The 21532-nt window shown below is 40.6% G+C and overlaps 1 protein-coding gene across 4 annotated transcripts in view; it reads left to right on the top strand.

The window, feature by feature from the left end:
- The window catches only part of smap1 (small ArfGAP 1), a 92933-nt gene that overhangs the window by 32700 nt on the left and 38701 nt on the right, over positions 1-21532 (top strand). For 2 of the 4 annotated variants that reach the window (XM_047351536.1, XM_047351534.1), the window contains exons 5-6: positions 751-813; positions 6920-6997. In XM_047351536.1, coding sequence (XP_047207492.1) covers positions 751-813; positions 6920-6997 — 141 coding nt within the window. Of the gene's footprint in view, positions 1-747; positions 814-6919; positions 6998-21532 lie in introns of all 4 variants that reach the window. The other 2 variants (XM_047351535.1, XM_047351533.1) reach the window with 1 other exon arrangement.

Genomic DNA, 21532 nt, shown 5'->3' with positions numbered 1-21532 from the left:
CAGTCAAGCTCAGTCTAAAACCTTTCTCAAACACTTCCTCAGGGAAAACAGATGTGTGTCATGTCAGAGTGAATTCAGCAGCTTAAACAAACACTTTTTGTGGCTTTACCTTCACTGTGGGCTCATCATTCGCCCCTGGTTGTCGTCTCTTCAGACGCTTGTCATGGACCAGGCTTGTGCTTTCTCCTCAAGACAATCCAAACAGTCTTTTTCTAACCGTCTTGTCTTTAAGTCTAACATTTAACGTCCTGGCTAAGGCCTGTAGAGTCTGAGGTAGAGCTGCAGGTTTTCTGGGTCATTTGTTGAGCATTCAACACCCTGATCATGGATTGAGATTGCTGTCAACTCCTGGGAAGATTAAATGTTTTCCATCTGTAGTCTTCCTGTCTGTAGAATGATTGACTTCAAATTGTTAAACAGTTATGAACACAGAAATCCACTGCGTGGTAAAACATCACATCACTGCAGAATAAAGATCCAGCCATGCTCATAGTCTTTCTCAGGGGTCAACAACGGGCTCATGAAGGCTGCCTAAACCTTTAGGACTCTGGACTCTTTCTACTGTGTGAGAAGTGTTCTGCTGTTGTAGAGAAAATCCTCCTTTATTCCTAATTAGCTCTGTGCTCCCACTGCCTCACTTTTTCCTTCCCACAATGCCCTTTGCCATGCTCATCTAAATGTTCTGTCTCTTCTCATTTTTATGATTTTCTCGTCTTCATGTCTAACAGCCAATTCTCTGTCTTCCAGCAGAAACTTGAAGCAGCTGCTCCTTCCACCTCGCCGTCCTCCCAAGCTGACAAGACCAAATCAGAGGTGTGGGTTTCTCCTTTGTTATGTACTGTGCTACGTCAAAGGTTTTTTCAAGTTCGGTTGAAGAAACCTTTAGTCTTAAGGCTCCCACAGAGTTGCCGTACTGAACGCAGTGAGCAGTGCAGACTCTGCGCACACTGTCCACAGATGTTTGAAATTTAATAGTAGAGCTTACCAATGTCCTACATTTGTCATGACAAATTCCTAAATTTCCCACATTTTCTGCCATGGCGTCATCGGATATGGAGGAAGAGCTAATTTGCCTTGCAGCTTTGGAAAAACAAAAGAAAGGTAGGTGGTATATAAGACCATTAAACCAGACTAGAGGCAAAGAAAGAATACAATACGCTTGAGAAGGACATGAAGATGGTGGACAACAAGAAACACTTTGAATACTTCCTGACACATTGCAGCAAGTCTGAGCAACTAGTTGGGCGCCTTGACCCGTTTCTTCTCCACCAAGCCACCTGTCGTACACCTGCCAGTGTTGCGGAGAGAGTGTCAGTGAAACACGACTGGTTGCTCAGAGCAGTGTGTTGTGTTGCCTTGGCAAACTACTGTGTCACAAATAATGTCAGAGGTGACTCTTGGAATAAATTCATATTTCTGCCCAGATTTTTTATTAGTACCAACTGTGCGGAAGCAGTAGTGAGAGAACTAATTTAAAACTGTAGTTTTCTACACCTCTATACAATTAAAATCAAAAATATGCTCTATTAAATGCTCAGTGTCACATATAAAACAGTAATGTGTGAAGAGTTTTCCTGCTGAGCAGTTTATTGTGTGACACCAAGGACGTGTATGCCGTTGACGTCTGCATTGAGTTCGCCTCAAGTTTGCGCGGTCTGGCTCTGTAGGAGCCTTAACTCTGTCATACAGAGTTAGACCAGAGGGGATTCAGAGTTCAGCCCTTGCTCTGTCACACTAACCCCTAGTCCTACTCATTTAATCTTCATGTAAATAACCAGCTTTTTTATGATGTAGAGGAAGGGCAAACTGGGAAGATTTTCTGGCTTTTCCAAAATGTGCATTTTAAGGTAGCGACCTTTTAAGATTTATGTTAGAACGGTTTAATTCAAGTCACAAGGAAGACTAAAGCTATCCTCGCTCACTTAAACTGGGTCTGTACCGTAATTACAGGTTACTGCCATCTGCTCACATGGTAATAAAGTGCAATACAAAAAAGTACAAATGTTCATTCCCTGTTAGTGTCAGGCTCAATAATAATTTGACCTGATAGGTCCAGAGACTGTACTAGCCTATGTTTGTATCCTAGCTGTATAATGAATGTTGTGGTTATTCTTTCTGTCAGTTGTATTTGTATTTTTCTTTGCATTTGTTCTCTTCTAGCTGCAAAACAAATTACCCCTTGGGGTTGATAAAGTTTATCTTGATCTTAAAGCTGGGTAAAATAACTATAAAAAACCTGCATCTGTAAGGGATGTGTGACTTGTACGGGCACTGGGATGGCTCAATAAGACTGTTTAAGAAACCCTTTATTTACAGTTTATCCATCAGTTAACTCAATGAAAAGGCATAATTCATGCTTCAGATTGACTTGAGCTATGAAACTGATTTGATTTAACAACCAGTGACACCAGCTGGTTTATAAGTAGTCATTTTAAGTAGTTGCTACCAGCTGCAACAGCTATGTTCAGATGTCTATCCCCTTCAAAAATTAGCTGTTTTATTGTCATTTCTTTCTCCTTTAGCTGTTTGGCTGTTGATTTAATTTTTCTTTCTCTCTCTATGAGCGACTCCATATTCACTAAGCAGATTAAGGCAGTCAGTCAAAAGCCTTTGCATTTCCGCACATAGTCAGTTTTCCTGTGATTTCTGCTGGCTAAATAGACAGAAACTGATTAAAAAAGGCAACACTGAGGTGTTAGTCAACATTATTTGTGAAAGGGTGAACGCTGCCGCAATTTTCATTGTTTTATTAGTGATGATCAGATAGGAGTCTAATGGCCTTCTAATGCTGCTCAAGCAAATTGGGTAATGCTTGCATCATTAGTTCCCAGTTAATGGAGTCAGAGACCTGGAGCAGGGCAAAGAGCCTTGGACATTATATGCTCAAACTCTTTAACAGATGTGTTACCAAAAGTGCTGGCAAACTATGAGGATATTAACCAGTTTTTTTGTCCAATTTAAATGTTTCAGTTCATCAGATCACCTCAGCAATCCCAGGGTAATCTGAGAGTCCTAACCCCAGAGCAGGACCTTTTTATCAGGGAAAATGTCAACTTGAAAAATTTAAATTACTTGGGTAAAATTGTGTTGAAATGCTCAGAGGGCTTTCAAAATCCTGGTTAATGGCTGAAAGTCCCTTTAATGGCAAAGGGGCTATTGATACTAAGTACACCAACAAGCACACCTCGGAATATCCCCAAAAAAGACATAAATCCTATTGAGAAGTTATGGCATGAGGGTAAACAGGCCATTTATGAAGGAACCTTCACCTCACCCCAATGAAATAAAGCAATTTGTAGTAGAGTAGGTCAATATTATTCGCGCGAACTCGAGGGTCAATATTACTCGATATTGTTTTTTTTTTATTTTTTTTATTGAAGCTTTTTAGGTATAATTATAACAATCCAATTAGTACAATTAATAACAACATACAGATCCATTGCAATAACACACAAACTCAAGAATACATCCAATGGCACTCATGAGTCTTTCTGTATTATTCTTCTATAGATCATTTACCTCTACCTGCATTCGTTTCAGCACCTTGCCAAATTTTGTTTTAAACAGATGATATTGTCCGTTGATACAGAATCTCAGCTTTTCCAGAGTGATTGTATACAAAGTGATATTTTTCCACAATAAAAGTGATGGGGGCTCATCACCCACCTACTTCGTCATCACCGCCTTCCTTGCCACCATGAGGAGAAGGTTTATTGTGTCCTTATACTTTTGTAATGAGTCAGGTAAAAGTCCCAGCAGACACAATAATGGATCGGGCTTTAGCTGTTGTCCAATCATACTGCTGACCTCGATGCACACGGCCTGCCAGAACTGTTGAATCTTCTCACATTCCCAAAGACAATGAATTGTAGTTCCCTTGAGTAATTTGCACTTTAAGCAGTTTGCAGGGCCCCCCGGTGTATATTTACTGTACATGTATGGAGATATATAAACTTTATGTAAGATATTATACTGCATCTCTTTATATCTCTTACATACTGATATCTTGGAAGGCATCAAAATAATATCCTCCCATTCATTGGGGTCAATTGTTGCTTTCAGAAGTGTTTTCCAGGACAATCTTAGACTTGATAACTTGTCATCAGAAAGATGTTGTAGGATTGAGTAAAACGTAGAGACAAAGTGGTTTTGATTCTGGCTGTCCAAAAGTACCTTCTTGACTAAGTTAAAGTCTTCAGAAAGGCTAAGCTTATTCATTTTAGAGTATACATAATGTCTGACCTGAAGGTATTTTTAGAATTTACTTCTGGGCAAATTATATTGAGTTTTAATAGCTTCAAATGATTTAAATTTCCCTTTATCCCAGAGGTCATAAACACGATAAATTCCTGATTCTTCCCATGTTTTACTCCACACTGGTTTAAAAAACTCACTACCCATTACCATAAACACTTAATGGCAGTTATTACCACCAAGGGTGGCACAACCAATTTTTAAGTTTAGGAGGGAGTTACATTTCCACGTATGACCTAGATGGATCAAGAACTGCATTTTGTATTTATTCAGGCTACCTTTATCAGATATTAAAATTCTCTTCATGATCTGAAATATTCAAGTGTGACAAAAAAGCTAAATCAAAAAATGTTTCAGGGGGCAAATACTTTTATACTGCACAGTAGCTGCCTCTTGGAACTGCTTAAATTATTTATTGTCAGAATTTAAAAATCAAGCAATGGTACCACCAGAGACTTTCTCATTGTGCAAGTTTTCATAATTTCCTGTTTACCTTTTATTATTTTATCCTTTTATTCTTCAAAGATGAACAATGATAGCATCTGATGCTGTCAAAGCAGATTCCCTCGTTGTCTGATTTCATTTCCATCCTCTTAAATATTGAGCTTTACATAGTTCTGTTTATCATGATCCCACAAGAAATATCTGTCTCCACATAAATAAATAGCAACAACTAAGCAAATGGAGAGGAGAAAGTTACTGTCGCCATAATGGCAAAATTATAGGCTACGCTTTCTAAACGGCATCCTTTCACTTTGGCTTCCTGACAATCATTAGCTAAAGCCTGTTGGCAATCGACAAAGCCTCATTTGCACAAAACATAGCATACAGAAGCATTAACCTGAAAACACTACATCACATTTCTCCTCTCGGTTGATGTCTGCACATTAAATCTGCACAGTGAGTGCACTAAAATCACATTAAGGAAAAGCATCTATTTCCAGCTATGATACACAGCAAGCCTTTATGATGGAGATGGCAGCTTCCTCCTACACAGCGTTATAATGGACATCAAATGGGGTGATGATGAAGAAAAGTGCCTTCATTCAGCTTTCCTATCAAACATCGCACATTAATTATGGTCCGAGTGGAATGGATGGTGTAATTTTTAAAACTAGTGTGATAATAGGATAAAGTTTTGTAGGAAAATTATCCTATCATGTTAAAAAAGTGCAATTTAATCATATGAAATGCTAAATAATCTGAACCTTTTTCAGATTTATTGAAGCCCATTATGTTTAGTATTCATGTCCCTTGAACCTTTTGACATTTTGTCATGTTCCAACCACAAACCTCTAATAATTTTATTGAAATTTTGTGTGATAAACCAACATAAAGTAGGGCGTAATTGTGAAGCAAACTTAAAATGACAATTTTTGTTTTTTCCCAATCTGTACCCTCTCATATCCATTTCAAGGGTGGTGTGCAGTTTTATTCTGCATTTAGCTCCATCCATCCATCTTGTTTATTTATTTTTTTTTTTTTGTGGCACTAGTGGCCTTTTTTAATGAATAAATGAACCCAAATTGGGGTTTTCTAAAACTTTAATTGTGAGATGTTGCCTCTGCAATTAAAGATGAATTTATTAATTTTTTTAAAATGTTTTTTGTGGCACTAGTGGCCTTTAATTGACAGTAAGCTGAAAGGAAAGAGGTGGAAAGAGGGGGAAGACATGCAGCAAAGGTCGCCTGGGCAGGGAATCAAACCCATGACAGCTGCGTAGAGGGCTGAAGCCCCTGAATATTGGTCGCGCGTTTTACCCTGCACCCAGCTCCACCCATTTTACCATGAAATGACCACCTTCCCCATTCCTGCTGTAGAAAAGCATCTCCACATCATGATAGTGCCACTAGCGTGTTTCACACTAGGGAAGGTGTCTTCAGGGTTATGTGCCTTGTAATTATTCCAATTTGCCGTTGGGCAAATTTGATCTCATCTTGTAAGAGCACCTTCTTCCACATGTTTGCTGTGTACCTACAAGATTTGTGGTAAACTGTAAATGAGACTTCTTGTGGCTTTCTTTCAACAATTGCTTTTTTTTGTTGTTTTTCACATCTAATAATTGTCCTGCAGGGACGTTAGCTGTTGACCTCTAAAGCTCCTTCAGAATCAAAATGAGCCTTTTTGGCTGCTTCTCTGATGAATGTTCTCTTTGCATGGCCTGTCAGTCATGTCTTGGTAGGTTTTTATGCTTGTTTGGGGTATTTGTTTCCAGCTCTTAAATGGCTTCAGAAGTGTGGGTTATTTGTTATGGGCACATTTTTTTAATGGAGTTTGGAGTGATATTTCTGATGTTATATAGTGTAACCGCTGTCAATGAATCACCAGTTTTAGATTCTGGAACTTGTTTTCTATCTGTCCTCTGAAAAAAAGCATAATCAACAACAAAAATGTTTATATTTTAGAAAAACAAGAATATTTAGCTTTTCATATTATATGCATGTTTTGTTTCAAAGTAAAATGGTTTAACATCTTCAAAAAGTAGTGATTCAGTATTTTTCCAGCTGCTTCTGCAATAAGATGAAACTTCAAGGTAGTGAGCAGTGAATTGTACGTTTTCCACCCTAATCTTTCTTTAGATTTGGGATGTTAAATCTGAATTAGCTTTTCCTGAGTTTCAACTGTTTCTAATTTTTGTGGGTGACATTGTCTTTCTTGCTTGCAGAAGGAGCGTGACAAGAAGAAAGAGGAGAAGAAGAAAGAAAAGGTTGCAGACAAAGTGGAAAGACACAGTAACACTAAGGTACAAACACAAAGTGTCAGCTGTAAAACTGAACAATTGGGCCAACGAGTAAGAGACAGTATAATCCAGATCTAATCCAAGTGATATAGACATAGAGGAAGTTGGAACTGGAGAGCTGTTCAGTTTTCATTAACATTTTGATTTACAATGCTCATAACAAATTTGTTTGGTTCTTATTTTACTGTATGGCTGCAGCCACATTTTAGCTTTATTGGACATAACTCAGCAGCTTGATGTCATGGGATTTTTTTCTTTAGAAGCAGTTCCCATTAAATCAACAAACATGAAACAGCATGAGATATACATTATACCTTCATAAAGCTGTAAGAGAAAAATGATTGGCTGTGCTCCTATTGTCAACATCACAGAAAAAACACAATTTGTTTTGGGTTATTTCCTGCAGTGACGGCACTGACTCACAAACACATTGGTTATGTTTAGAGAGGCAAATATGAACATGGCAATTTTACAAATTCCCCAATCACAACAACCAATGTACTAGAAAAAAAACACACTTACTGGAAAAAAAACCAGTTATGCACCAACGATCCTGTCTGGATTCCTTCTCTCACTGCTTTCACTGTAGGGGTAAGAGGTAAAGCAGCAGCCAGGTGATGTTAATCAGATTCACATGATTAGCTGATAATCAGCAAGTGTGACCACCTCTATAAAAGCTGGAGTTTTTGCCGTTTACCTGTCTGACCCTTGCTGGTATGTGTTAACATGATGGAAAGACATCGGCAGTAAATTACATCCAAATTACATCCAAATCAAAGCACTTTTGGGTATTTTCCTTATTTTCAGTAAACCTGCTAAACTCGAACCTTCTTCCAGGTCCTGACAAATTTAATGCATTTGGGATTTTGATCGTAATCTTAAACTTAGTGCTCATTATGAAGTCTGGCCTGTAAGCAACACAAAGAAGAGATGCAATCTGTAGGCAGTGATTTGGCTTCATACATTTTGCACCAGTAAGCTAGAATAAAGCAAAAAGAGCTGCTGCATTTGATGCATTATGAATGGATGATGTGTGACAAGAGTAGGGCCTAGCTCCTCTACCTGCTGCTCCACCTGGATCCTCATCGGAAAGTCCTCATAGACATTCATGTTGCTCGCAGATGCTTTAGTGTTTCTGCCCACATCAATCTTGCACAGTGGCATAAAAATCCCGTAGCGTTGACCTCAGTTTGCTTTAAACAGGTTTCTGACATGTTACTGTTTTTCTTGGCCTGATAGCTTCACAAGCACAGACATTGCTGCTGGTACATCTAGCTAAATTTAGCTAGATATGCAGATATGACAGCAAATGGGTGGAAAGGTAAGTGAAAGTCAACCACTGTCAGCCATCAAAATCATGGGTGGAAATGAGCAATGTGGGTTTGAGAGGAGCTTTAGTTGACATCAGGATGAGCTGCAGTTTCTGATGTGAGGTCACTGCTGGTGAAAACAAAATGTGGTTTGCTTTTAATTGACTGCTCATTAGCACCTGTTAAAACTGGTATATGTAAAGCGATTGTATGTGTGTAGTTATATATCATTAGAGTGAGAGGAGGGCAGTGAAGGTAGGTGTTTTTGGGTCACGGTTGGTAAATCCAGAATATTTTCATGACCTGTGAAGTGAACAGGGATTGTTTCTGCTTTCAGCAATGTAGCTTTCTGTATGTGTGTGTGTGTGTGTGTGTATGTGTGTGTGTATTTTCTTGTTCCGCGGAGACCTAGAATATGGGTTACATTCAAGCGTGCCAACTGACAAAAACACCTAATATCTCTGTCATTGTTTGTTTCTTACACTAACTCCATCCACACTGAGCATAAACCAACCTTTGTTTCCTGTTTATAACTGTCTCAGGTATTTTGTCACAAGTCTCTTCAGTCTGTCTGTTTTTGTCTTGACCTAAAACTGTACCAGCCTAGTTTTTTTTTAACTACCTCTATTCGCTGAAATTAATTAGACAGGAGTTTTTGTGGCTAAATGGGTAGATGATTGAGGGTGACAGTGTGAGTCAGACACAACTGTGTGATATTTTTATTTTTTATTTTGTAGTACCAACTTATTTATCTTGATTTTTTTTTCTTTCTTACTTGACACAGGGACTGCAGATGGAAATTAGCTAAGAAGATAGAATAAACTGCAGTGCATCTTTACTCAATTAGAGTTTATTGTTGTTCTGTACTTTGTCCCTGATTAAATGAATATATGAAAATATACATTTAAATGCAAACAACAATCCTTCCAGGTGTCTCTAGCCTGGTGGGTTGGCTGGTTGCCCATGGTGGTGAGGGCTTGGTGGACTGGGTGGTGCTGGGGGCATGGTTGGGGTGGGATGGGTTTGGTTTCAGTTACCACCTTAGAATGGGCGGCTTGGGAAGGATTGAGGGGCCAGGGGCTTTAGCTGCGGTCTGCTAAGTCCTGTGGTTGTAGCTGGTCTGTGTGGTCCCTGGGTGCTGGGTGGCTGGATGGGTGCTGAGTGCCCTCGGCTTGCCCAAGTTGATCTGGACTGCTCCCGTTGGAAGTAGTTGCCGCTTCTCTTTCAGCTTCTGGGAACTCTAGAGGGTCCCTAGTCATGTCTCCGCTTTGGTGGTGTGGGTGGGACAGGGCTTGGGCCAGTTGGGGGCTGGCGGTCCCAGGCAGGGGGCCGCTTTGGCACCCATCTGCTCTTACTTAACATGTGCAACGCTGCACAGCTATAGGGTCTTGGGCTGTGGGATGATGGACTTTGCTTGCATGATGGGAATTCCTGGCAATGCTCCACCTTCATCAATCAGATTTTGGTTCTGACTTTGAGTAGGCCAATCCAAAACCTTAACTTTTAGCCTTAGGTTTTTAACCATTTAGAGCTGGATTTGCTGGTGTGCTTTGAAACATTGCCCTGCTGCATTACCCAGGTGCATCTAAGGTTAAGGTCACAAACTGATGGACTGGCATTCTTCTTCAAGATTTTCTGGGATAGTACAAAGTTCATGGGTCAGTCAATAACAGCAAGTCGGCAAGTTTCTTAGGCAGCAAAGCAGCACCCAACCACCACACCATCACCACCATATTTACTGTTTTTTTTCTAAATTGCTGTTTTAGTTTTATATCAGATGTAGCAGGATCCACTTCCAGAAGGTTACACTTTGCTTCCCAAGAATCGTGGGGATAATAAAAATGTTATTTGGCAAATGTTAGATGGGTTCTTTGAGGCCATTGAGGCCATTTTTTTCCAACCTCTGTCGTATAGTTAAAATTTAACCTTAACTGAGACAGGTCAGATGTTGTTCTGGGTTATTTTGTGACCTCCTGGATGACTAATCAGTGTGCTCTTGGAGTAAATTTGGTTGGCTGGAGAGTCCTGTAAAAATTCATCCGTGTTGTATGTTTTCTCCATGTGTGGATAATGCTCTTACTGTGGTTCTCTGGAATCCCTAAGGCTTAGAAATGGTCTTCGAGACAAACAGATGTCACTGACTTTGTCATCTGTTCTTAAATTTTCCTTACATCGAGGCATTATGTGTTGCTTTTCCAGATCTTTTGTTCTACATCATGTGGTCAGACAGGTTCTATTTTAATGATTTCCTGATTTTGTTGAGCAGGCAATATTCAGGCCCTGGTTAATGTGGTTTGTGAAATTTATCCAAAAAATGTTAACCACAGTTTATTCATGATTTAATTATCTTTTCACGCCAGGCCGGTTTAGTTAAGATAGCTTAAACCTGGCGCGAGTACTTACTCAGATTATATTTGTCTGATATTAAAATTAGTTAAACTGAAACATTAAAGTGTGACAAAAGCACAAACAGAAGAACTGGAAGAGGACACATAGTGTTTTCACAGCACTGTATGTGTGCTGGCGGAGATGTGAGTTGTTTGTCTCCCATTCATTACTCTCCGTCTTATCAGCTGTTCTCCCTCCATTGAAAAGCTCCGGTGTCAAGGAGATATTTGAGGACGTTCCTTGTGTGTGGGATTGTGTGTGTCAGTGCGAAGGAGAGACAGAGAAGGAGAGACGTATTAGTCCAACTGCATGTTGACGTGCTGAAAGCTGTTTAATCTTTGGTGCAGAGGGGAACATGCTGACAGCCATGCTTTTTGCCTTTCGAACCTTTTTTTTTTCTTCTTCATGTGTGCAGTTTCTCTTCTTCCTGTCCCCTACGCAGAGACCTACGGTAACTGTACTATCAAGACAGAAGATGATCATGCACAAGATGAAACACACATCAACAGATTGTGTTGTTATATTAAATGGGGACAAACCGCTAGTAGTTCATTCTTTAACACCTAACCTACTCCGAAACATCACATTTTAATCAGTATTCCTGATCATACCCACATCTCTAAAGCCAAGTCATAATACACAGATGCATGGACTCAGTAAGGCTTCTGAGGGTCTACAGTGGCACCAGACAATTAGTTTCTTGAATTTGTTGGTTTCAGGTATAGATATTCTTTTTGCAGGCTCCCCTGTTTTCCCAACTCATAATTTTAATCAGGTTGAACTCTGGACTTTGACTAGGCCATTGTTAAGCACCTTGATTGGATTCTTTTTAGCTATTCTGTCTTGGTTGACTCCACCATCATGCTTGACAGTTGGTATGAAGTGTTTGTTCTGATCTGCTGTGTTTGTTATGATCGTTAGGTGTTTGAGTTTCCTTCATGTTTCTGTTTTCTTCAATTTCCTGTTGTTTCGTACTCTAGGTGTTGCCATTTTAGCACACTCCCCCTGTGTATTAGTTCTTAGCTCATTGGTGTGTTCTTGTACTTTTAGATTTATTTCTGTTAGATTGCCCTAGGGTATTATTTTTCTCTGTTCAGCTCCTCTGTGCCAATTAGTCTCCTCCCCCCTCAGTTCCTCTGCCTTCTTCTGCCTCCGCTGTTTCACATCTTCACCTGATTGCTCACACCTGTTTGCCATGTCTGTCTCTACACTAAACCTACTGAGTCTCAGTGTTTTCTGCTGGATCCTCCCCTTACACTCCCCTTCATTATGCCTGTTATTTCTCCTGTTATTGTGCTATGGTTTTCCTTATGCTTCTCTTTAAGTTCTCCAAAACTATTTATTTATTTAATCATTATGTTCATCCAACGTTTCTGCGCCTGGGTCCTACTTCACAACTCCACAGCATGACAGAAGGATTCAGCCAGAAAAAGGACACAGCAGCCGGAGTGGAGATGATTACTCTGTATCAGGGCAGTATTGCTGGCATTAGGCGGAAAAGAATATGGCAGGTACTATGATCCTGTCCTATCACCTTTTCAGGGTCTCCAGAGTTCGCCTGGCTTTCCATACTGCTCTCCAGAGCTCTGTCGAGGGTTCCAGCAGTTCTGTCGAGGGTTCTCCAGTGTTTTTCCGAGGATCTGAGCAGTTCCACCGCCATTCTGCAGAGAAATCTCAGAGGTTTCCAGCACTTCCACTGCCATTCTCTAGGGTTACTCTGAAGGTTGTGGTCTCCAGAACTCCTGCAAGGGTTCCAGTCTTCTGAGTCCCACCAAAGGTTCCTGTCTCCTGAGCTGCACCCTGGACCTTTCACGCCTCCTCACCAGCCTCCTAACAGGGTTCTCACAGTTATCTCATCAACCTTGAGACAACGTTCCCCTGTGCATCGTCGCCGCCGCCTTCCAGACCTCTTTCGCCACCATCTGCTTCCAGACCTCCTGTGCAAGCGGCCTCCAGACCTCATCAACACCGCTGTCCTCCAGACTTCTTTGGCTTTCCTCCAGACCACCTTGTTTCAGTCTTTTTCTAATTGTCCGGTCATGAACTTTAACATTTAACAAGCTAATTCAGGCCTGCTGAGTCTAAGATTGGGGTCCTGGGTTTTTTGTAATTTGCTTCTGTAATCGTTTCACACTCTGACCTTTCTCCAGGACATTTTGATAAGCATTAATGAAATCATGAAAATGTAAGAAAACAGCCAACAGTATGTCCTGTTTTGTGCTTCTATAATCAAGCGTGCTAAATTTGAACTCTTTCTCTCCAGTGAAGTTGGAGACATTGCCTTTCTGACTCACCATCCTCGTGCTTGTCCCTTACCTCATTTCAGCCCCGACAGTAGCTTCACCTTACAATGATTCTGCTTATTTTACCGTCATAGCAGCAGTGTCAGATCTGCCTTCATCTCTGAGGGGGAGCTCATCAGTCTTCACTTGATAAGATGGTAGAACTGAAGGTGAGCCAACAGATCAAGGAAGATGAAGCAAGACATGCATTATGTGACCCAGAGTCACATGTTAATAATGATTGAGTATTCATATTACGTTGTCATTCCAATGAAATTATTTTCCGTAAAACAGGGTTTCATTGAGTTCAATGATACAGAAAATTAGATTAGTATTGATCTCTCCACACTTAGGTGTTTGTGTTTAGTTTCTGGTTGCAGTGCTGCTTTACTAAATATGGGAAATATAATTGTTCTTGCTCCTAAATAACAAAAAATAAAAATTAAAACAACAAAAAGCATTTGTTTGCACTGAGTCATTGTCTTTGGTTTGAATTATGTCATTTACCAATTTTTACTCCAGATAAAGGAAGCGTTAATTCAGGGTTCTCAATAGGTTTATCAGTATATTGCAGAGGTGGGAAATTCTGGTCCTCAGGATCTAGTAACCTTCATGTTTTTAATGAGTTTCTGCTCCAGACCCGTGATTTAAATGGTTGATTTACCTCCTCAGTATTTGCTGAGTTCTTTCACAGCATGCCAATGAGCCATTCAAAAACATCTAAAACGCAGCTTTATTGAAATCCATGTTGGTTTATTTTTATGCTTTTTGTAATTCAGATGGTATTTTTCTTTGTGGCTTTTGCTCAATAGTAAACTTCTTGAACATTGACCTCCACCATCCACTCAAAGGCATTTTCAGACTAAACACATTCCCCTTTATTTGCAGCTGAAGGGCATGGAGATGGATAAATGTATATAGATACATTTATACAAGTACATATATGTACAAACTCAGGGAGATGCTACGCCTATAGGTGGAAATTAACCAGTGCCGCTCACTTTTCAACTCAGCCATCCTTTAGCAGATTGTAATAGAATAGTTAGCTGCAGATATAAAATATGCGTGAATATCAATCCTAGAGGCAACAGTAACAAGATACTGATGTAAGGTAGGCCCTGAAAGTAGAATATCAAGGGCTTTGGACTGCCAAAGTTCACCTTTTGTTTTTCTTCTTACTTCCAATCAAGTGTCTGTAGGCAATATTTAAACACAGCAATGGAAGCTGGCATCTTGCAGGGTGTGTTGGCACTCAAAAAGATGGAAAGCTAAAGGAATCTACAAAATGTATACAATCACCTGTGCTTTATTTTCAGGGTGATGCTGTTTTTAAGGACATGTAGAAGTTCAATCTTTTTTTACCCATTGAATGAGATTATATTTACACAATATGTGGAAAACTATGATAAAATGATATTCTCCACCTGTGTCGTTTTCTGCATGTAAAAACTTGATTTGCCAAGCTTTATTTAGCCTGCAATGAACAAAATGGTACATCAATGGCAACGTATTAGGTGCACTCAATCAATAAGCTGTTAACGCTACTTGCTTGTTTGGAGTTGTTGTAATTATAGCTAAAAGCCCAAGATTGGAACAACATCAGCACTTTCTGATCACCCACCTTATATTGAATTGACCCCTTTGTTGCTTTTACGGTTGCCACCACTGCACCGAACATAAAAAGAGAACATTGGGAGCTGCACAGCTATCTGCCAGCTCAGATGTTGGCCTGTAGCAATATTTGGACGGCAACCAAGTTGTAGATACAGCCTTTTTTTGAAAAATGTAAAACATTGGCAAGGTGACAGATAGAAACTTCTAGAGATATACAGTAGATAAAAAAACTGAAAATACTTATTTAGATGATTGTTCACCACAATCATTGACAGCCCTGCTGTTTGTCTTTGTGTAACTCCTCTTGCCAAAAACCAGTTATTCTTACATTCGGTTGGAGCATAGACAGATTGGGATCTTTGACTATTCATTTTGGACAATCTCTGTAGATCGTCCTTAGGTCTTCCGTCCTCTCCTTTGTTCTCTTCTTTTGGACTAACTGGTAAAGGGACTGAACTTATATAGCGCCTTTCCAGTCATCCCGACTGCTCAAACGCCTTTACACTAGAACCACATTTACCCAGTCGGACTCACAAACGTGCACACATTCAAACAATGATACGCAGATCGGAAGGCAACTTGAGGTTAATTGTCTTGCCCAGGGGCACATTTACATGTGGCAGGAGGAAGCTGGCATCAAACCCACAACTTTCTGATCACAAGACGACTACTCCTTACACTGAGCAACAGTAAAAAAAAAACTTAAATAAAAACAGAATACAATGATTTGCAAATCTTCTTCAACCTATATGCAGTTGAATACACTACAAAGACAAGATGTTCACTCATTTTGAATTTGATGCCGCACGTTCCAGAAAAGCTGGGACGGGGGCACCAAAAGACCAGGAAATTTGAGAAATGCTCAAAAAACACCTGTTTGGAACTTTCCACAGGTAAACATGTTAATTGGAAACAGGTGATTGTCCCTGAAAGGCTCAGTCGTTTACAAGCACGGATGTTCACTACTTTGTGAACAACTACGTGAGTCCAAAAGCCCAAATGTTTAAGAACAACATTTGTAAACATACAATTACAAGGAATTTAGAGACTGCAGCATCTACACTCCATAATAATATCAAAAAAAGATTTAGAGAATCTAGAGAAACCTCTGCACATAAGCAGCAAGACTGATACCATGATTTGATACCGGTGACCTTCGACCCCTCATGAGGCACCGCATTAAAAGCTGACATCATTCTGTACCCGGGGGTCAGTGATTCTGACCCCACCTGTATTACCAGGTGGGATCAGAATCACTTCAGAAAACCATTGTCAGTTAACACAGTTTGTCGCTAAATCTACAAAAGTGCAAGTTAAAACTCTGCCATGCAAAGTTAAAGCCTTAAATCAACAACACCCAGAAACGCCGCCGGCTTCTCTGGACCGAGCTCATCTGAGATGGACTGATACAAGGTGGAAAAGTGTGCTGTGGTCTGACGAGTCCACAATTTGAATAGTTTTTGGAAATCATGGACGTCGTGTCCTCTGGGCCAAAGAGGAAGAGGACTATCCGGATGGCTATCAGCGCCAAGTTCAAAAGCCAGCATCTGGGATGAAATGGGGAGTCGGGGAGGTACTGTTCATGCTGGAAAGTACATACAGGTTTCAGAGCAACATATTCTGCCATCTAAGCCACGTCTTTTTCAGGGACATCTATGCTTATTTCAGCAAGACAATGTCAAGCCACATTCTGAACATGTTACAACAGCGTGGCTTCGTAGTAATAGAGTTCTGGTACTAGGCTACAGGACAGACCTGTCCCCCATTGAAGATGTGTGGCACAATTAGTGTCATCAGTTCCCAAACACTGAAGTGATGTTGAAAGGAAAGGTGATGAAACAAAGTGGTAAACATGTACCTGTCCCAGTTTTTTTGGAAAGTGTAGCAAGCATTAAGTTCAAAATGAGTGAATATTTGCAAAAAACAATAAAGTTCATTAGTTTGAATAATAAATATCTCATCTTTGTAGTGGATTTAATTGCTGAACAAGATTTGCAAATCATTGTATTCTGTTTTTATCTACGTTTTACACAGCGTCCCAACTTCACTGGAATTGGGGATGTAGATAGAAGCGAAATTAGTTGCTATGTACGTTCTTGTAAATATCAGTGCCCATATGTCTTGCTTGAATCACATGTTCTCTTATTGTTGCTATTTTCAAGAGTGTTGAAGAGAAATCTGCATGTGGGTCATGTCATATTTATCCTCCAGGAAAACATGAAGTCAAGCAAATTTATTTAAGTCAGATTTGTTCAGACTGGATGTCAGAGTTATTTAATTGAGTTAAATAACCTTGACAGCGATGGGAAATCTGTGCTGAGACACTGAGTATTCCACTCTTGTGCCTTTACCAAAACACTCGGTGATTTTCAAGGAGGGACTCTTATTATCTCTCCAGTTGTTTTCACTCTCTTTCATCTCCATATCTCCTTCATTTGTCCCCACCGCTGCCTCACTCCGCTTCCCGTGTTCTAACTCTCCGTGTGTCTGTGGCAAACACTGAATTACTGTCACCCAGTTGCAGCTGCTGCTGCATGTTGTCTTTGTCTACCAACCCATGAATAAATCATCAAAAACAACAAGCGGCTGTTTTCTTTCATGGACAACAGTGCCACTCGCAATAGTTGCTGAGGGACGTGGAAGGGAGAGAGCGTGTGCTTCTGTTCACGTGTGTGTTACAAGTTTGGGGAGTGTGTTGCTGCTAGATGGTCTGTACATCCGGACTCATGAGATTGGGTGTGACTTAAGAACACACACACATACAGCAGCAGCAGGAGAAGGAGTTGCTAGAGCTAAAAAATATCCTCGGTCGACTGGAGTTAGTTGTCGAATGGTGTGAAGGACAGCCGAAGGAGCAGCTCTGTGTGACAGAGTGGCACACCTACTGTCACACACACTTCATGCACCGCACATGTGCAGTCATGGGATCAATAGTGCAACCACGAGGAAGCTGATGCATAAGGTGGATTTGCTCTGGCAGAGGAAGTTAGTCCATGCTTATTTCATTTATATGTTGAGAAATTAAGTTCATAATGACAAATATTTTTAAAAACTGTACAAAAAATATTTTATATGAAATAGATTTCTATGACAGTCTTTGAGACTTCTCAGTCACAGGGGGAGTGCAAAATGAAGGGACCCCTAAGGGTTATGTAATACATTTTTTGTTGTATTAAATTGAGCAATTTATTGTTTGGTTGCAATGTTTGCCATCAGATACACATTAAATGGAATAAATCTATATGGTATTTTTACAGTCAGGACAACCTCTAAGCATTTTTTGGCCATCAATGGTTTTATTTACATAACTATGATCTTACCTTTTAACTTTCCATTTTCAGTACTTGGATGAAATGTTTGTTAATCAAATAAATTAAACCATGTGATCTGCTGATTTTCAATTTCTTCTCACATAAGACTCATAAATAATCAGTAATTCAAAGACTGAACTGGATTCGTTTCTAGCCAGCAGTGTGTGGGACTTTAATGTGCCCACCAGGAAAACAGAATCCTTCAGACTGTGAAGAGTGAACACCAGAAAATGCACTTGCACCTCTATATCTTTTGCTACAGGTGGTTAATTGTCCTTCTTTGCCTGTTATTAGACCCATATCCAGAGGGCTTTGTTCCTGTTCTCTGCCAACTCTCCTCTTTCTGAATAGACACACAAGATTTGTGTTTGTGATGGATGTTTAAGTGACGCACATAGTGAAACCAGTGAAGCATTCATAAAGAACCATAAATCCAATAATTTTATCCAAAAATGGTTATTTTTGATTTTGTGGCAACAATGTGTGCATCAGCCAGGCTCCTTCACGGTTCAAATCAGCTTAGACTGGGAGTTTGTGATCGCAGAGTTGTCCATAACACGTGACGGATGCACATATTCTTATACAGCCTTGATTTCTTCAGTTAAAAACTCGAGGGATAGTGTTTGACTGAAAGGCTGGAGCAGCAAATCCAGCTGTGTGTGTTCCTTGCATCTGAAAATATTTTTGGATTTTCTGCTCCGACCCAGGTGGGCATTAAATCCAAACAGCTAATCCTGAACCTGAGGCTGGCTGTCATTCTCAGAACCGCGTCCTAAACGAGATTGGTAACGCTCAGAATGCTCTCCTGCTTAGTGACAAATAAGATTCACCTCTAAAAACACCTGATGAAATTGCAGCATTTGTCAGTTTTTGTGTTTGTTGACGGTATTTTATTTGATTAAGTACTCTTTCCCTGAACACAGCCGCCAGGCTTTAGCCATTAGACCGCGGCGTAACATCCGCAATCACCCAAGTACGTGTGTTTGAAGATGGCTGTTAACTCTCTGCATGGGTTTAGGTACCAGTTTGCATTTCCAAGCATTACTTGAGTTTATTGCCTTTAAAGGTAAGGCAGGTTTATTTGTGTACCTCTGTTTACATGAAGGGATTCAAACTGCTACAGGAACAAAAAAGACCACAGGTAAAGGAAATTACATCAAACACAAGAAATGATATATAAAAAATAGAAAAGCAAATCTTCACATGACAAGGAATGAAACAGTTCCCCTTTTTAACAGATAAATAGCTAAGATGTGATAAAAGTAAACTGATAAAATAATCTTCGACCTTTAAGGGGACACTACAGTAAAAATTATTTCACTTCTGGTTTAAAGAAGGCAACACTTTCTGCACATCTCAGGTTTTCATTGTGTTTGTTAGGATGATCTGCAGCCTTCTTATTGATTTTTTTTCCTGTGTGCTGTTTTGGCAGGGAAACTTTCATTCTGGCAGTGCTTTTAAAACAGGGTGGGCTAATTCATTAATAAACATTATTTGATTGTTAAAATTTAAATCTGAGTTTATAATAGCTCCTTGGTTTCTTGCATACTTAGCGACTTTTAGCCTCCTTGAGTTTAGTTGAGGTTGCACAGTGTCTCAGTTGGTAGCTTTGTTGCCTTGCAGCAGGAGGGTCTTTCTGCATGGAGTTTGCATGTTCCTCCCATGTATACGTGGGTTCTCTCCAGATACTCCAGCTTCCTCCCACAGTCCAAATGGGAGTGGCAAGAAAAAGCCCAACAGATTTACTTTCACAAGTGTATGCTTTCTTTAAAGCTACTGTTGGAATTATGAATCTGAGATTATTATTTAATATTAATATTTTAATATTTTATCAAATAATATTTCGGTCTGTTAAGGGTTGTCCTGTGAATACCAGCCCAGTAAGGCGATGGTATTAGGACAAAATAGAAAGGTGTGAGACGAGCTCTGACATTATTGAACAGCATAAACTCTGCACATATATGGAATGAATTCACACAATTTCTTAAAATACAAGAATTTATTAACAAAGGTGCTCTGGGAACAAAGGGTTAGCTTCCCGCTAACCTCCAGGTGTGGATGAAGAACGAAGAACTGCTCGTTGTGTCCACCAACGCCACTGCATGGTGATGGGGTCTCTGTTGTCTTCCTTCCAGACTGGGACACCGCTCCGCTCGGCTTCATAGAGACTGCGCGTCTCTGTAGGGAATTTCTCTGGGACAATTTGCTTCACAGGCCTCAGAGGAAAAAGTAAGCAACTCTTACACCTTAATTTCCCCGTTCATGAATGAAAATACCGGATACACAGACTTTATTTCATTCGTACTTCTCTTTGCATATGATCGATGATCGTATGGCTTCCTTGGATCCAGTTGAAGAGTTTATGTCTGTTTGCCAGCAAAGAGACATCAGCGCGCTGGACCTCCCCTGACCGGTCCCACTAGAGGCCGTGTGGAAAGAGGGCGGATTTAGCAACAGCTGTGTTTTTATTTGGGTAGTGGTGTCACAGGAAGTCAGCAGTTATTCCATTTTCTGGCTGTGCCGGAAGAAGGTTAATGCACTTTATTTTGAAAATTTCCAGAAGAGTTCATACCGGAGTTTAATTTTGAAATCCATGGCTGTGGGTCCCAACACTACGCTTTAAAGATCTGCTTGATATTTATAAAAGAAACTTTATTAGAAACTGCTTTGGGATTATTTCAATTGTTATGGGCACGGAGACAGAAACGAAAAGGGAAAAAATAAAAAGCACGAAAGAGAGAGAGGTGGGGCAAAAAGGAAAAGGGGAGAGAAGGAGAAAATAATGGATGAAGAGAATACAAGATAACACCCTGCTTGCTTCTACACATGCAGAAACGTTCATATTAACAGCTTTTTTACCAAAAGTACACAGTACTTTAGTGGTAAATGCGGCTCAATATAGAACATTTGTGTATCTGTTAACACTTGAATATAAACACCTGTGGGTCTGAGTGTGAGCGTGCTTGTGTATACACGGTTTCTCCATAAAAATATGCAATAGCGAGTGTGAGGAGCCACAGAACTGCCCCCCTAGACCTAGGACAGATACGGAGTGGATCCAAGCCTTAAACATCCAAAGGCCCCCCAGAGCACAGGAACCTCAGGAGAACCATCGCCGGGACTACCGTAACGCCCCCAGAAAAGAGCAGGGGAGAGTCCCAAGGGAACCACCCAGCGGCCACAGTGCAGAAGCTCCAGGGAGCTGCAGTGACAAGCCCACAGGGCCCACCGGCAACCGTTTACGTCCGAGCACATCCAGCCATGGACCTAGAGACCCGAGACCCCGGGACATATCACTCCCCAAGCAGGGGCCTGACAGAGGCCAGGGGTCCAGGCCCTGCAAAGCAGCTACCGGGAGTGAGCCGGCACACACCAAAGAATCCAGCCCCGGTCACCGAGAACCACAAGTACACCAGCGAGCAGAGACACCAACCACTGGCAGGTAGTGTAGCGGGGAGGAAATAGGCCCCACATTTGATGGGGGGCCTAAACTGATCCAGGAGAGGGAGCAGTCCAAGACCCAACCTGACACAAAAAAGAGGCACAGAGTCACAATCACACATTCCCACCCTCATGTGTACACATAAAAACACTGTCACCCACGTACCCAACGTAAAAACAAACATCAATGGA

Source organism: Girardinichthys multiradiatus, chromosome 22, assembly GCF_021462225.1.
Source record: "Girardinichthys multiradiatus isolate DD_20200921_A chromosome 22, DD_fGirMul_XY1, whole genome shotgun sequence".
NCBI lineage: Eukaryota > Metazoa > Chordata > Actinopteri > Cyprinodontiformes > Goodeidae > Girardinichthys > Girardinichthys multiradiatus.
Note: the sequence above shows the minus strand (reverse complement) of the source record. Positions and strands in the feature narration are given on the sequence as shown.